Source organism: Elephas maximus, chromosome 12 (assembly GCF_024166365.1).
Source record: "Elephas maximus indicus isolate mEleMax1 chromosome 12, mEleMax1 primary haplotype, whole genome shotgun sequence".
Lineage (NCBI taxonomy): Eukaryota > Metazoa > Chordata > Mammalia > Proboscidea > Elephantidae > Elephas > Elephas maximus.
Genome location: NC_064830.1, coordinates 94,272,258 through 94,288,929, shown reverse-complemented (window position 1 = coordinate 94,288,929; position 16,672 = coordinate 94,272,258). Strand labels below are relative to the sequence as shown.

Genomic DNA, 16,672 nt, shown 5'->3' with positions numbered 1-16,672 from the left:
TGGTTCTGTCTATGGCCCAGCAGGGGGAGGAGTATGGGAGGCAGCCCAGCTCTCAGCTCCGGAATCCTGGGCTGCACATCAGGAGGCTTTGGAAATGTTCTGACCCCAGCGTTATCACTAGCTCCTTTGTATGGCAGTTATTATGACCTGTAAAATGAGCTCCAGGCTAAACGTGCTCTGGAAAGTGAGAACCAGCAGACCAAAAGCCATTGCCAAGTGGCCAAAGTCTTGGGAGATAAAGAGCACGTGGGCTTTGCTGGGGTCATGTCTTTGTGGCCTATCACAGGACAGCAGCATCACCTGTGTGCTGTGGGCCTCCAGGTGGGCTTGGGATCAAAAAGGGAAGTTATAGGGAGGTAGATTTCATCTCAGATTAGAGGGGAACTATAGGTCACTCAAATAGAGTCCCTGATGGGGTGCAAATGGTTTGTGCTCAGCTACTAACTGAAAGGTTGGCAGTTCGAACCCACCCAGCAGTGCCACAGAAAAAAGACATAGCCATCTACTTCCATAAGATTACAGCCATTGAAAACCCCCTGGAACACAGTTCTACTCCAAAAGAAGTGGGGTCGCCATAAGTCAGAGTTGACTCAATGGCGATGGGATAGACCACTCAAAACCACACAATTAATGGAGCCTGCCGTTGCAGCAAGGCGGGCACAGCCTGTCCTTGCACATGTTGAACGAGCTGATGGCAAGTCAAGCACCATGTTTGGCAGGTCGTATGCATGCAGAGAGCATGGTTGTGTCCACATTGATGGGCCTCCCCCTGGCCAAGCCTGAGTTCCCCATCCGGCACTGACACACTGGGCTTCTCCAGCTGGACGCAAAGCTGAGGCTGGGTGAGGGGCTAGGGTAAAAGCTGCGGGTCATTTCCTCAGGAGTGGGACTGGTTTTGGGGACCTATCTTGCTGAGGCCCTAGATCCCTGTCCGCCTTTATTCACACAAAAATAAACTGATGGCAGTGCCTTGCGAGTGATTTCCCTGTTGCAATCATCATACAGGCAAGCACATGTGGGAACAGATGAGTCCTCGATGGAAAGCCCTTCTCCTCAGGCCTCTGCACTGCTGGGAGTACCAAGGATGGGGATCCCCCACTCTCCCCAGTTAATCCCCATCTTTCTGGCCAAAAGCAGGGTCAGAAGCAGCCTCAGGCTTGTGGGAGAGGCTCATGGGTGATCTTGGGGAGCCAAGCTTAACCTGCCTACTGTCTACTCCCCTCTAGAGCTACCACCAACTCCTCTTTAGCCTTCCAGAAGTCACAGCACCATTCCCCCTCATTGATGTCCTAGCTAGTTCCCCCCAAGAGCAGGGCTAGCCCTTCTCCTCCCTTCTCAAACTTCCTGACAACCAGAAGGTTGCTCCCAGCTGCTGCCCACACCACCTACCAAATTAATCTGTGCTCCTCAAATAACCTCAGAGCTTCTCTGGAAAACCACTCACTTGTTCCTTCTCCATCCAGTGTGAGAGCAAGGGGCCATCTCTGGATTCTACCTTCTCTGAACCTTTTTTGATGATAACCGCCCCCTCCATCTCAAGCCTGCATATCTTCCCTTTCCCTGGCTCCTTCTTATTAACCCAGTTCCTATCCTAAAAAATAAACCCCTCCCTTAACTCTGTTTTCTCCTCCAGCTACCACCCCACATTGTTTCCTTCCTTTCTCAATCAAATTTCTTTGAAGAGTGAGCCTTATCCATTGTCTTCATTTCCTCAAACCATGGACATCTGGCTTCTGCCCCCAGAACTCCTGTGATTTGCTTGTGCCATGGCCACCAGAGTCCTACTTACCGTGGTCTGTGGCTTCTCTTCATGGCTTGGCCTCTGTCTTAGTTACCTAGTGCTGCTATATCAGAAACACCATAAGTCAATGGCTTTAAGAAACAGAAATTTATTCTCTCACAGTTCAGGAGGCTAGAAGTCCAGATTCAGGTCACCAGCTCCAGGGGAAGGCTTTCTTTCTTTGTCAGCTATGGGGAAAGATCTTTGTCATCAATCTTCCCCTAGGTCTAGGAATTTCTCAGCACAGGGACCCCGGGTCCAAAAGATGCACTCCGCTCACAGCTCTTCTTTCTTGGTGATAGGAGGTCCCTCTCCTCTCTGCTTGTTTCTCTCCTTTATATCTCAAAAGAGGCTGACTCAAAATACAACATAATCCTGTAGATTGTGTTCTGTCTCATTAAGATAATGGACAACCCACTCCCAAATAGGATCATAACCACAGGCATAGAAGCTAGGATTTACAACACATAGGACAATTACCTCAGATCACAAAATGGAGGACAACTACACAATACTGAGAATCATGGCCTAGACAAGTTGACACATATTTTGGGGGGACAAAATTCAATCCATGACAGCCTCTTTCTGGAATTTGCCACCATTGCTCCTTTCCTTCTGAAACCTACTTTTCCCCTGGCTTCCAAGATGCAGCTTCTGCTGTTTCCTACTCTCCTGCCTACTTCCCAGATGTTGGTTTTCCCCTAAGGTTTTGTCATGTCCTTAGGTCTCTTCCCTGCATCTGCCTTCTCCCTTCTCCCTGGGAGAGCTCATCATTCCCCAGCTTGAGCTCTTTTCTTTAGTGGGTGATGCTCAAATCTTTTTCATTAGTTCTTATCTTCTTTTTCCTTGAGTGAATGAATGATGAATTTAAGAACCAAGACACATTGGAAAATAGGCCATAGAGAGGTTGCAGAGTCTTGGTCATCAGAAAAAAATTGTCTTCGGTGTCTGGGCCACATGCCAGGCCCTGTGCTAGTGCTATGAGGTGGGGGTAGAGAAGAAGATGGGATCCCTGCTCCCTGGGTAGAAAGACGAACCTCCAACCTGAAACCAGGAATTACTGACAACTCCTGACAAGAAGAAACAACACGTCTGCTCGAACTGTTCAGTGTGTGTTCAGTGGGAAGAGAGACTGGGACAGACTAGGGTTGTCAGTCAGAAAGGATTCCTTGGAGGAGGTAGACCTGACAGCCTTGATGGTCAGGGAGACTTCCAGCTCTGGAAACTTGATGAGATGTTGTGGAGACAGGAGATAGAATAGACTGCACTAGAATGTCCAGGACATGGACCTTGACTGGTTTTGTTTACTGCTATATCCCTGGTGCCTAGAATAGGGCATCTTGCTCAGTTTTCCCCAAAGCCTCAGTTTCCTCCTTTACATGGTGAGGGGATTGGACCAGAAGTCTTCTTCTAGCCCAAACAGCCTCAAATGGTATAAAAATAGTACTACGCGATCAGTGACTGCGGCAAAGAGGCTGACGGCAGCCTGGATTACTCCACGTCTGGGGGAGCTGTTTGTGGTGCTGAACCCAAGGCTGCCTTGGCCTGAGGCAGAGAGGTGAGGGATAGAGGTGATGGGGGACTGGAGACAGATCGATCGTGGGCCTTCCTGTGGACCTGGCATCTGACCAGGTCTTGGCTTCTTAGCTCAGAATGTGGGTGGTGGAGAGAGAGTGTGAGCTATGGCACCAAGCACTCCACTTGTCCAAACCTCTAAGTTCAACATTAACTCCCTGGGCCCTGAGTCCCAGCTCTGCTACATTCCAGCTGTGTGATCTGGACCCTGGGTTACAGCTCTACTACATCTCATCTGTGTGACCCAGGCAGGTTCTTGACTTTTCTGGGCCTCAGTTTCTTTCTGTATAAAATGGGGATATTAATACCTACCTCATAGAATTACTGAGGAAATGAAAGGACAATGAATGCAAGTGTGAGGAATAGTGCCTGGCTCACAGCAGACACACATCGCTGGCCACTGACCATCACCACCATTCTCATGCTCACAGGGAGGCCTGGCAGTGGGCAAGTACTGAATTGACCTTAACTTCTTCCCCTCAGCCTGGCTTGTCCCCATCCTCTCTGCCAACTGTGGGGTTCACTCAGGAGTCCCTGTAGCTCATGCCTTTGGTTTCCTGGCTCTGATCCCCCCACATAGACTGGTGCTTTAAGACATGGAGAAACTCAATCCCCTCTTAGAGTTATAAGACAAAGCCAGACCCAGACTAAAGGGTTTCCACATGGGAGGGGAGTCCTTATTAATTTCAACCCTCCATGAACTGTGAGAGTCCATGCTGCCTCCCACTCAGGAAAGGGTCACAACAGGGACAGAGCCACTCCCAGGGCTTTTTGTCCCAGGGATCCTCCTTGTTCCTTAAGATAATTGACTGCTTTGGGTGACAGTCTTTTGTGACAGTCTCCACCCCTACTTTCCATGTGGTCATAAGAGTGTCATAGTGCTGCAGCATCTGGTGGTGGGAGCCAGTAAAAGGTTTCTGAGAGAAGGTGTAATGTGATCAGGCAGGTGTTTGAGGACTTTCCCTTTTGGAAGATGGGTCAGATAGGTCAAACTGCAGGGAGAACATGGAGAGGGGCTACGGAGAGGAGGAGTGAGGCTCCAGAGACACTGAGGAAGGACAAGCCTTCATCTCTGGAAATGGATTGGTTGTGGAGAGTCCTATTTTGCCACAGAAACCTGTGACTCCCCACCATCCATGAGATAAGGTCCAGACTCCTTTGCCTGGCATTCAGGGCTCCCCACACTCTAGACCTAGCCTGGTTTTCCTCTCTCAGCATCATGCTGCAGCCAGCCTGACCTGCTCAAAGTTCCCAGCTATGTCCTGCACATTCCCACTCCCCCGCTTTGCTCATACTAGACCCTCAGGCTGAAACACCCTGGTCCTTTCTACACAGTTTCAAATAAACCCCCATCATTCAAGGCTGCCTCTAAAAACCACTTGGCTGATCTTCCTGTAAAAAAGTAAACTCTTCTCTTTGGAAGACATACAATGTTTTCTCTAGTTCTCACGGCTGCTATCAGTTCTTTTTTGTTTTTCACTCCAATACACACTTTTAAGAATCATTGTTATGTAATATAACAAAATATTTGGAAGAGAGAGTTTATGGAAAGCAACAGCCATAAACCACAGTAGTTCCCCCTTATCCAGAGGGACCACGATCCAAGACCCATCCCCTGAATGGATGCCTGAAACCTTAGGTAGTACCAAACTCTGTATATACTCTGTTTTGTCCTATATATACATACCTATGATAAAGTTTAATTTATAAATTAGGCACGGTAAGAGATTAACAACAATAACTAATAATAAAATAGAACAATTATAACAATATGCTGTAATAAAAGTTACGCGAATGACGGAGCAAACAATGTGAGATTTCATCATTTCATTTAACATTTTCCAACCGTGGTTGCCCAAGGGTAACTGAAACCTCAGAAAGTGAAACCACGGACTATTTGTACTTCCTAACACAAACACCGTTAGCCATTTGGTGTATTTCCAGCCTTTTTCTTTCTTTCTTTTTCTATCCATCCAATGTTACATATAGTGGCCTTAGGCAAGTCACTTGACCTCTCTTTGTCTCATTATTTTATCTGTAAAATGGGAGTATTCAAGTTAGTACTCATGTCATAGGCTTGTTCTGAACATTAAATGAGCATGTGAAGTGCTTCGAATAGTACCTAATACCTGAGTTAGTTATTTGTTAGGTGCTGTCGAGTTGGTTCCTGAGTTAGTGCTTAGTATAACATGTACCTGTGTCATATTTGTTCTCTGCACTGAGAAGCTAGACCAGAGGCTCCAGGCCAGACTCATCCCTGTTTCCTGCACACTCCCAACCCCTAGGCTTCTGGCAGGCATGCTTGATGGCTGAGTGAATGAGCAGAGACGGCCAGCCCTTTGCCTGGAATCCTTCCCCTCCTCTGTCTGGATTCATTCGGCTGTCAATTGGCCATTATGCCCTTGGTTAATGGGAAACAGAACCAGTTAATTAGCTAAACTGCTGGCATGAAGAAAAGCATGTGATGGACAGTCTTTACCGATGGAAGCATTGCCCATGGCTCCTGGCCCAACCCTTGTGTCCAGTGTGGTGTTTTGTGTTCAGCCTTGACTCTCTCATGGTCCCTCTGGAGAAGACTTTGGCCCAACTTTGGCCAGCTCTGTGGTCCTCGGTTTCCTGTCTTCCACAAGGGAATAACCCCTCTCCTGCCTACTTCACAGACACATGGTGAGTAGTAAACTAGAGCGTAAACATGGACTTACAAGCATAAAACTTTAAGCATATCTAGAACTCGGCAGGCACACCCACAACGGTATCTCTAAAGTTGGGAGGAGTTAACTGAGCCAGAAGATTAAACTTAGCTGACATCTACAGCAGGAAGGTCAGCCAGCACGCTCAATGGCTGTCCTGTTTACACTCCAATTCTCAATTCTCAAAGCCAATTGAGAAGGTGAACTTATATGTTTTACTCAAAGGTCCCAGCACTGTAGGGGATGTCTCTTTCCTTTTCTGGGTCTCAGCTTTCTCATCTATAAAATGGAAGGGGGGGGGAACCAAACCCATTGCTGTCAAGATGATTCCAACTCTTAGTGACCCTGCAGGATAGACTAGTACTGCCCCATAGAGTTTGCAAGGAGCAGCTGGTGGATTCAAACTACTGACCTTTTGGTTAGCAACCAAGCTCTTAACCACTGCACCACCAGGGCTGCAGAAAATGGAAAACCCATTGCCATCGATTCCAACCCATAGCAACCCTATAGGACAGAACAGAGCTGCCCCATAGGGTTTCCAAGGAGCCGCTGGTGGATTCCAACTGCCGACCTCTTGATAAGCAGCTGAGCTCATAACCACTGCACCACCAAAGCTCCATACAATGGAAGGTAGGGGGTGAGTTCTCTAAATCAGGAAATGGCTCTAAATGGGATCTGTGAACAGTGCAGCACTATTTAAACACTGGTGAACATTATTGTTAGTGATGCTATCATCCAGAAGAGGGAGAATAGGGACCTGAGATTCTAGCCCTAGGAGATCCTGCCATACAAATATAATGGTGGCAGCAGCATAAAGCCAGCAAAAGCAGCTCCAGCCTAGGCCCATTTGTATCCCTGGAGCTCCCAGGACAAGTCTTACGCGGAGGTTCGGAGACCTTGCACCTCTCCCTAAGCCTGGTAGTCTCACCCTATGCCTGCCTGTCTTTCAGTGCTCCCAGCAGACAACATCCCAAGGAAACCTCCCTCCTGGCAGGACAAGAGACAGAGAGGTCACATGATAAGACTCTAGAATGAGGGGGTGGGTGGGGTGAGGAGAGCAGCTAACGGAGTGGAAACAGAGGAAGAAAGGAAAGATGTCCCTAGGGGTGCAGCCAGCTGAGTAAGGAGGGCACAGTGAGGGGAAAGGCGAAGCAGTAAGGGGATGGGTCAGTGAGGGAAGGAGCCTTGAGGCGGGCTTGGGCTCAGGGGCTAACCTAGCTGGCAAGTTAGAAAGCAAGAAGGGATTCCTGCAGAAGGCAAAGCCCGAGCTGAGATGTTTTCTTTTGTAAAGAATAAACAGAAGCTCCCTCTTCCCACTGGCTCACCCACTGGTGCCCTTAAGTTTTGCTAAAGACTCTTTCATGTATCAGACATTTCTGTGGCTGCGTAGGGGGGTGATGGGCTGAGGGAGGTGGAGATTTCGGGGACAGGAGGTAAGAGGCCACCGGCTTCAGGAAGGGGAGCCTAGGGAAGAACAGAGAGGTTTGGATGAAAGGATGTGGGAGCCATTTGGCTCTGGGGGGTGGAGACAGAGGGATGACATAACCATCTCCTCCATCCCCCCAGAAAAATCTCCCATACAACCTATGTGACTTCAAGGCTTCCAGGGCCAGAGAGGTGTTCAGGAATTGAATGACATTCTTAAGACTGGCCTCAAGGCCAGCTCACCCTGTCAAATTTGGGTTACATTCTTTTTTTTTCTTTACAAAATCAGTCTTCAAAGATTCAATTAGTAGGTTCCCTGCTAGAGATTTGTCCCCGAAAATCCTTTTTTTCTCCTTGTAGCTGTGGTCTCCCTCCCTTCACTCTGTCTTTTTCACATATGGCAGCCTCTCTTCTTCCTGGAAGAGAAGGTGTTGGTGCTTAAGTGCCTGACAGAGACCCCCCAAGTCTAATAATGGCTACCACTTGTGGGACAACAGTCGGAAGCCAGGCCTAGTGCCAGGGGCTTCACAAACAGAATCTTATTTAATTCTCTCCTCAAAGCTGGGATATTTTTTTGCTTGTTGTATAGATAAGGAAGCTCAGTGAGCATGGCCATGCCTGGATTCAGGCCTGACCGTGTGAACCCAGAGCTCCTGAGCCAGGGGAACAGCAGATGGGGGTGAGGGTGGTTCTGCTGAAGCCAGGGCCGAGCCTCCATCTGGGAGGGGCGCTGTCTGAGCCAGCATGAAATGAAGACTAGAAGGCGTAGGGGCCACCACCCTGGAATCCATATCCCTAAGGCTGGGACTTTGCAGGGTCACTTCTGGGGTTGTTCAGTTAAAAACAGAAAGAAGCGCCAGCACCCATTGTTGTTGACAGCCACCGTGGAGTTGGCCCCTGGCTCATGGCCGTCCCATGCACAATGCAATCAAATGCTGCCCAGGCCTGTGCCGTCCCCACGATCAGTTGTGCTTTGAACCACTGTGCTCAGGTTTTCACTGGCTAATTTTTGGAAGTAGATCACCAGGCCCTTCTTCCTAGTCCATCTTAGTCTGGAAGCACTGCTGAAACCTGTTCAGCATCATAGCAACACGAAAGCCTCCACTTTCAGATGGGTCGCAGCTGTGCGTGAGGTCCATCGGCCAAGAAGTGAAACTGGGTCTCCCACATGGAAGGCAACCCCATTTGTGCCAGAGCAGAACGGTGCTCCATAGGGTTTTCAGTGGCTGGTTTTTCAGAAGTAGATCGCCAGACCTTTCTTCTGAGGCATCTCTAGGTGGACTCGAACCTCTAACCTTTTGGTTAGCAGCTGAACACATTCACTGTTTGCACCACCCAGGGACTCCCAGCACCCATTGCCTATCGGGAGTTCTTCCAACAGCCCTGTAAGATGGTTATCATCCTCCTCTTGGAGAAGAGGCTCAGAGAGGGGGCATAACAGGCTGAAAGTCACACAGCAACTCAGGGATACTAAGTGACAAGGGCAGGTCAGCCTGATGGCTTCAAAGCTCATGATCTCGCTTCAAGCCCAGCTGCCTTTAGGAAAAAAGAATCACTGTGGGAGCCAACATCTGTGGCAGAGGTTGGCCGGGCTCCTGAGCCAGGAGCAGGGACAGGAGGTGGCCGTCCCCCTGAGTGGAGAAAGCGCTCAGCAAGATGGATGGGCACATGGAAGGCAGGCAGAGCGCCAAGGTGCCAGGGTGGTGATTGATGAGGACATCCAGGCGGCAACTAGACGCAGCGAGGCCTCCGGAGGCTGCAAGGGGAGGGAGAGAAGGGGCTATGAATAGTTCAGAGACTGCACCAGGGCTGGAGGAAGGGAGGGGTGTGGGGTAAGGGAGGACCCCAGCCAGGAGGAGGGGCCTGGGGGGAGACAGCGGATTAAGTAAGGAAGGACAGAGGTGAGGGGGGACTCAGTAAGGAGGAGCTAAGTGATGGGGAAGGGGCTCTGTAAGGGAGGGGGCTCAGTGAGGGGGAGTGGGGCTTGGCGAGGGGGAAGGGCTGGGGAATAGTAGGGCAGTGGGGTGGGGGGACGACAGAGATCAATGAGGGGGCTCAGTGAATGGGACTGAAGGATGAAGGTTCAGCGACGGAAGGGGCCCCGTGAGAGGAAGGGCCTCATTAAGCAGAAGGTGAGAACTTCGAGAGGGGGGCTTAGGCGGGGGTGGGGTGGGGGGCCGGGCTGAGGGTCTTCCATCTCTTTGGCTAATTATTGCACGGTCAAGGCGGGGACCTATAACGGAACCTTCCAGGCTGACACCCCTACCTCCGCCTGGCCCTGCGGGGGTGGGCCACAGAACCACGGGTCCAGCCCGGGGGTTTGGGGACGGAGAGGGGCAGCCAGGGCCCGCCCGGCGGAAGGCGGGTGGTGAGCGTCCCTGTCGCCGGCAGCGTGGCGGAGACCCCGCGGCTGATCGAGGGCGCCGAGCCGGGCCTAGAGTACGCGCCCTTCGACGAGGACGACGGCCCGGTGGACTGCGACTGCCCGGCCGCCTGCTACCGCGGGCAGCGGGGGTACAGGTCAGCGGCGGCCGGGCGCGGGGCGGGGGCGTGGGCCCGCGGACGCCCCTCACCACCCCTCCCGGCCCTTCTCGCCCAGGACCAAGCACTGGTCCAGCAGCTCAGCATCGCCCCCTCCCAAGAAGAAGAAGAAAAAGAAAGGCGGCCACCGGAGGAGCCGGTGAGAGGCCCGCGGGCCCACAGGGGGCTGGAGGGGCGGCGGGGCCCCTTCTGGGGGACACCCATCCCTCTACCACAGGGGACAGCCACGCTGCATCTGTGAGCACCGCCCCTCGCTGAACCCCTCCCCCAGTCAACCCTCTTCCCTTACCTGGGCCCCTCCCACCTCGCTAAGCCCCTCCCCTTCACCAACCCCCCTCCCCTCATTGAGTCATCCCCCCCTTCGCACTCACCTGCCCCCAGAACTGGACACACAGACCCGACCGTCCCCTGTGTTACCATCCACCTGCTCTCAGCTCCCCCCACCTTGGGGGTCTTGAGCCCACCACCACAACGTGAGTGGCCTGAGGAGGAGAGGCTTGGCTGGGCCTCATCTGTGATTCCACAGATATATGCCCTCCTCCTCTGTCCTGAGCTGAGACCCTGGCAGGGGTCAGCTGCCCAACTAACCCTCTCCATCTGTCTGTCCTTTCTCCCTGGGCAACCACCCTCAGCAAAAAGAGGAGACTAGACTCCGAGTGCAGGTCAGTGTGATGAGGAGGGTAGGATGGGGGCGGCCAGGGTGGGTGACACCTGTGAGTGGGAGAGACTCCAAGTCCATCCCCCAGAGGCAGGAGGCCTGGCCCCTCAGAGCCTGGCACCACCAAAGTGCCAACCTTCCCCCCACAGATGCCAAGAAATCCCACCAGTGGAGTCTCTAACCTTGGGGTTTGAAACAGTGCTGTTACAATGCCAAGCAGGCTGGAAGGGTGGCTGGGGGACACGCGGGCAAGCTCCATCAACTACCCTCAGGGTCCCTCCCTGCCCTTGGGGCCTCAGGTCCCTTCTATACAAGGGACAGTTGAGCTTTCCAACTTCAATACGCCAAGCCCCCGGGCTTCCATGCCCTTCCCAGCTGCCCCCTCCAGGGCCCTAGCCTCACGAGAGCCCACCCTCTCTGTGCTCGCAGCTGTGGGAGCTCCTCACCCCTGCGCAAGAAGAAGAAGACTGGGAAGAAGCACCGCCGAGACAGGTACCCTCACTCTTCCCTCTCCCTCACCTGGAGCTTCCTCTCTCTTGGGTGGAACTAAGTGAGCTAAGCATTGCACAGGATTGGTGCTCACCAACCACCCCAGGTGGGCTCAAGACAACCTCTTTATCACCCTGCAGGTCTGATTCTGGGTCCCGGAGGAAGAGAAGGCACAGGTGAGTGGTGCCCTGAAGAGGGGCAACAAGGGAGGTTGTGGACAGAAGCTGGTGCTCCCCTTCAGGACAGAAGCAGTGATGGGAGAGAGTTGTGGGAAGGGGAGAAGGGACAGGGTCCTGCCGCTGTTGCATCCTCCCACTCCAGGTATGGACTCTTCCCCAGAGCCAGGCCTGGGATTGGGGGTGGGAAGATGATGAAGGCCAATCATTTGCAACTCCTGCCTGCCCCATGAGTCAGCTTGGAGCTGACTCAAGCCCTGCGCTGACTTGTGGCCTCAAGAATTTCCAGACAACACCGCATGTGTCCAAAGGGTGTATCTGTGGAGATGCCATTTGGGAAGCCAGAAGCATCAGGACCCTGAATTTGCACAGGAAGGACATGCCAGGCAGGAGGACCTCAGTGAGCTAGGAAGGCTCAGTGGGTAGGAGACCAGGTGGGCGAGCTGTGGCTAGAGGTAGGGTTTCTGGGGGCCAGTGCCAGCCCCCAGCAGGCCTGAATGCCAGGTTATGGAGCTCGCCTTCATTCAGCTGGGGCTGGGAGCCAGCTTGGGGCTCTGAGCAGGACAGCGACTTATTCAGGATGGGTTAGGGCAGGGGAGGACCACGGATGGGAGGCAGGAGTCCAAACAGAGGTGGGGTGGCCAAGGAGGACAGAGATGAGGGATGCCGAGAAGGTAGAAAACTCAGCATGGAGGGAAGGAGGCTCTGGGGTAGTCACATCCCAGCCAGACCCCCTCCCTGGCAGCCCTGAGGAGGGGTAGAGCCCCCAGTTCCATCCCTGTAGTGGGGATTTGCCCAAGGCCATTTGCTAGGTAGAGGAAGAACCTAAAAAAACACCTAATCTTGTGCCTCCCTATTCCCCCATGTCCTCCTCCCCAGTGTGAACCCCTACTGCCCCTACTGCCCCCCAGTGGTCGCCTTTACACAGACCCTGGCCCTCGGACTCAGTCCTGGAGGGGACCTAGAGATTGGCTAGGACAGCTTTAGATAGGGAGACTGAGGCCCAAAGGAAGCAAAGTGGGTTCCAGAGCCCAAATCTCTGCCCTTCAGGCCTGCCCCCCGCCCACTCTGCTCCTGTGGGAAACACATCTCCTCAGCCCTGGAGGGACTGAGCTGGAATCTGGTGGCTCAGAGAGAAGGGCTGACAAACCCACAGGGACTGAGGGTGGGGTGAGACCTTAGAGGCCTAGTCAGAACCTTCTCAATCCTTTTGTCAAAGGCAGAAGGAGCTGTGCTGTGGAGCCTGCCCCAGAGAGCAGCTTGGGGTGGGATGTAAGCTTTGGGACAGCACTCCAGAGGAGTTCCTCAGAAGCAGAGAGACTGTTCACAAAGGAAAGCATTTCTTTCCCAAACTCCTGGTGAGCTGGCCCAGGACTGGGCCACAGTCTAAGAGGCCCCATCTGAGGGGGCCAGAGACACCAGAGGGCATAAATCAGGCATGAAGGTGCCACCCCCACCCCTGTTGCTCTTTGGAGGGCCTGTCCCAAGGCCGATACCAGAAGGCAAGGGAGCTACCCTTTATACCTGACCTAGAGGAGGCCTGAGACTGCCAGACCTGCCAGCAACATCCCCCTCCTTCTGGAGCCATGGCCACCCCACATATGGCACTCCCAGAGGGAGCAGTAGCAGGTGCCTGGGCAGGAGGTTATCATGGGGGCAGGACTTACAGGAGAAGGAAGGGCCTAGCCTTGGCCCAGTGAAAGGGACCAGAGTGGAGGAGGTGGGGAGCTGTGGCCCTGCCCACTGAGAGAAACAAATCTCAGATCTGCAGCCTGGGTATAGCCCAGCTCCAAGCTCAAAGACCACACCCTCCCCTGTCCTGCTCAGACTTTGGGGTCAATGTTGTCTCTGCTATCTGCAGATCTCGAAGCCCCAAGAGCAAAAGAAAAGAGAAGAACAAAGAGAGGAAGAGGTGAGCACCCTCTCCAGTCAGCCCCCCACCCCCTTCAAACACGCACAGCAAATGTGGACTTGTAGAAGCACAGAATCAGGCCTTAAAGATAGTTCATGCTGTCCCCCTTGCCCAGATGGAAAAACCGAGACCCAGAGAGGAAGCCAAGAGTCCCCAGTGGGTCAGTGGCAGAGCTGGAACTGGAACCAGGCCTCCTGTCTCCCAGCCCTGGGTTCTTTTAAGGTCATTTGGCTGAAGAGCCCAGCTTGGTCCTGTGACTTCCCCCAGGCAGGGCCACTACATATGGCTAGCAGGTCCTTCACAAAAGCACCGTCTGAGGGCCAAGGGAGGTCAGTGAGCCTCAGCGTGGGGCTGGAGCAGTCTAAAGAAAAGAGCACCTTTTCCTAATTCTCACAGATGGCCCAGATGGACTAGCTGGCTCTGTGCCCAGCACCTCCTTATGTGCCTGGGGTAGGAAGCCTGTAGTGTTGGGGGAGCAGGACCCTCCTGCCAGCCTTCGCTGGGGTTCCCGTGGGGAGATCCAGCAACTTGGGGCCCAGGGTGGGCAGAACTTGGGTACAGGCTGACTTCTCTCCCCTGTGTCAGGCTGCACTGGGAGTCCCCAGGCCGGAGGTCCCATCGCCACAGCAGCGGCAGCTCCCACAGCCCCTCCCTCTCCTCCCACTACAGTGATTCCCGGTCACCCAGCAGGTAGGCGCTGTGCCACTGGGGCTGGGGGGAGGGGGGGGCGTGGGGGAGTCTAAGTAGTTCCAGCTTGGCTTTCGGCTGAGGTGGGGATGGAGGCGGGGGCAAGGCCAGTGGACAGGACATCAATTAATCAGTGCATGCGAGTTTACCACGCGACTGCTGGTCCCCACCGGGAGCTGGGTGCTAGGGTGGGGAAGGAAGGTTCCCAGACCCTGAATCGGAAATCAAGGCACGTAAGGGCTGGCTCCATCCAGGTGGTTTCCTTGCTGCGCCGGGCCTGGCTCTCTAAATGGGTGAAGGGCGGGAGCAGGTGCTTGCAGGGTGGGCTTCCCACGCCGGCTCCCCGTGTACCCCATCCCCTCAGGCTGAGCCCTAGGCACCGAGACGACGGGCGGAGGACGGGCAGTCAGCGGTCCAGCGGGAGCAGGTCGCCTTCCCCGTCCGGCGGCAGCGGTTGGGGGTCGCCCCAGCAGAACGGCAGCAGCGGGCGGCGGAGCGGAGCGCACGGGGGCCGCCCGGGCTCGGCGCACACCCCGCCCGATGTACGTACGCTTCGCTGTCCGTAGCATTGCCGCGCCGTGGGCGGCCGCCGGAGGGCAGGGCCGGGAGCGGGGAGGGGGGTGCGCGCACGCCTCTTTCGGGCCCGCCGCTTCCCCTCCCGCCCCCACCCTCTTCGCCCCGCGCGGGGCGTCCTGGCCGGGGAGCCGCGCCCAGTGCTCGGCCCGCGCGCCCGCCTGGTGCTAGTGTCCGGGCGAGGGGGCCTGCCGGCTCGGACCCCCTTGAGCTTGGCAAGCGGATGACCAGAGAGGAGTTGATTACTGTTCAGCCAGTTGGGCACAAAGCGTGGGAGGAACCCAGGTCTCCTGCCTGCCCCAAGGCACATTGGTGTGGGAGGGGGCTTCTGTGGACATTGGTAGGGGTCACAGTCTGGAGCAGAATTCAAGGGACAAGATCTCCCCAGGGTTGCACTTGGGCCCTGAACTGCCCCCTCCTCACCGTGCGTTTTTCCCACTCTGAGCCTTCCTCCTCCCCCTCTTTTGGACCCCTCCCCCATCTCAGTCCCCTTGCTGCCACTGAGCTGCGCCGAGGAGAATCTGTCCTTCCTACGCTATGCTAGCACGGAAGTCTCAAAACTTCCCGTGGGCCCACCCCTACTAAGGCACCTCCCTGAGCCCGTTGCTCCCTCAGAGACTCCACACCGACGTCGCCACTAAAAGCTGTTGCAAACTGTCCTTCAGGAGGGGCACAGACACCTGGAGACCCACAGCTGGGTGCTGGCAGAGGGGCAGGCACTCAGCCTTCCCCAGGTGCAGGTGGGCTGACTGGGCCAGGTGGTGGGGGTCTCCCAGGCACCAGGGGAGGTCCACATTGTCTTTTGTCTCTTGGTCACGAGTACAGAGTTGAGGCCCCTCAGAGAGTGGGGGTGCAATACTGGCAGGGGAACTGGGTGGCCACAGGGGCCTTGGGGTGGAGTGGCCTGCAGGTTTCTCTCCAGACCCGCAGACTGCCCCAGACGCCCCAGCAGGGACTGGGGAGTTGCTCCTCCCCAGACCTCAGGTCTCAGCAGCAAACATGTACGTGTCGGTCAGTTTCATTTTGATTTTTGGCTGTTTCCTTTCACTTCCTTTCTTTTCTCAAACACCCTTCCTCCCATGGCCTCAGAGAGGAAAGCCAAGGGCAGCTGGCAAAGACTGTCTCACGGTTAACTTATCTGAAGACATTTGTCTCTCCACCGTCCCTTTTGGACAGGGTGCCAGGCTCCTGGGCTCTGCAGGGCCTGGCTGGGTCATGTGGGGAAGATCACATGGTTGCCTTGGATCTGTCTTGGGACAGCAGAGGGCACACAGGTAGCTGAGGGCAGCCATGGTCAAGACTGGTGCTGGGCTGAATCATGGGCTCAGTGATGGCCCTACCTGGGCAAACCTAGAAGAGAGTGCACCCGCCCCCACCCCAGGGACACAGAGCCCTAATGGTACAGTGCCTCCCAAAGACCTCACCAGAGCTTCATATCCTCCTGTGGCCTCCTGAGAGGCACAGAACCCGGGGTTCTCGTCAAGCCAGGACTGAAAGGAGGCCACTTCCTAGTCGTGGACCTCTCCCTGGTGGTGGAGAGCTGAGCAAATGCGCCCTTCCACCCCACCTGGGGCCCTAGACACGTGCAGGCAAAATGGCCACAGCAACTAGCTAGACCCCCAGAGGACAGCAGCCAGGGAAAGGAACCTAGCCTTCGGCCTCCAGGAGGAGGGCTTGGTAGCACCCAAATCTGTCTCCCTCCCAAAATGGGACTCAATTTTCCATTTCCCTGGGGAGTGTTCGAGGAGACAGCACTTTGTTATACCTTTCACAAAACATAGTCCCCAAATCCTACCCCAAAGCTTTGGGCCCTGGGAGATTTGGGACCTGAGGGTATCCCAGGTCTCTCACTTGCACTCAGTCTCCCCTCCTTGCCTCTGCTCTGCTCCTGGAAAGCCTTTCTGTGGAATTAATGAGGCGAGTTCTCCCCTCAGATCCGGGGAGGTGAGATGGGGGCGGGGGTGTCATAGCCTTTGCCAAGTAACAAGAAATGTCTTTGGGAACAAATACTGGGGGTGATATTCTTGGACGCTACCTTTTAAAAAAAAAAAAAGAGAGAGAGAAACGAACGGAAAAAAAAAAGCTCAACATTTTTTAACCCAGTCTATGTTTTTGTTTGTTTTTTAGCCTCCCATTTGAAACGTGGTAATATTGTGATTCCGTTTC

General features: G+C 54.3%; 1 protein-coding gene across 1 annotated transcript in view; it reads left to right on the top strand.

The window, feature by feature from the left end:
* SRRM3 (serine/arginine repetitive matrix 3) overlaps positions 1 to 16,672 on the top strand; it is a 61,564-nt gene that overhangs the window by 32,404 nt on the left and 12,488 nt on the right. Inside the window, exons 4-11 of the mRNA XM_049904869.1 lie at positions 9,862 to 9,990; positions 10,070 to 10,150; positions 10,644 to 10,673; positions 11,099 to 11,161; positions 11,299 to 11,334; positions 13,196 to 13,246; positions 13,832 to 13,936; positions 14,298 to 14,475. Coding sequence (XP_049760826.1) covers positions 9,862 to 9,990; positions 10,070 to 10,150; positions 10,644 to 10,673; positions 11,099 to 11,161; positions 11,299 to 11,334; positions 13,196 to 13,246; positions 13,832 to 13,936; positions 14,298 to 14,475 — 673 coding nt within the window. The remainder of the gene's footprint in view (positions 1 to 9,861; positions 9,991 to 10,069; positions 10,151 to 10,643; positions 10,674 to 11,098; positions 11,162 to 11,298; positions 11,335 to 13,195; positions 13,247 to 13,831; positions 13,937 to 14,297; positions 14,476 to 16,672) is intronic.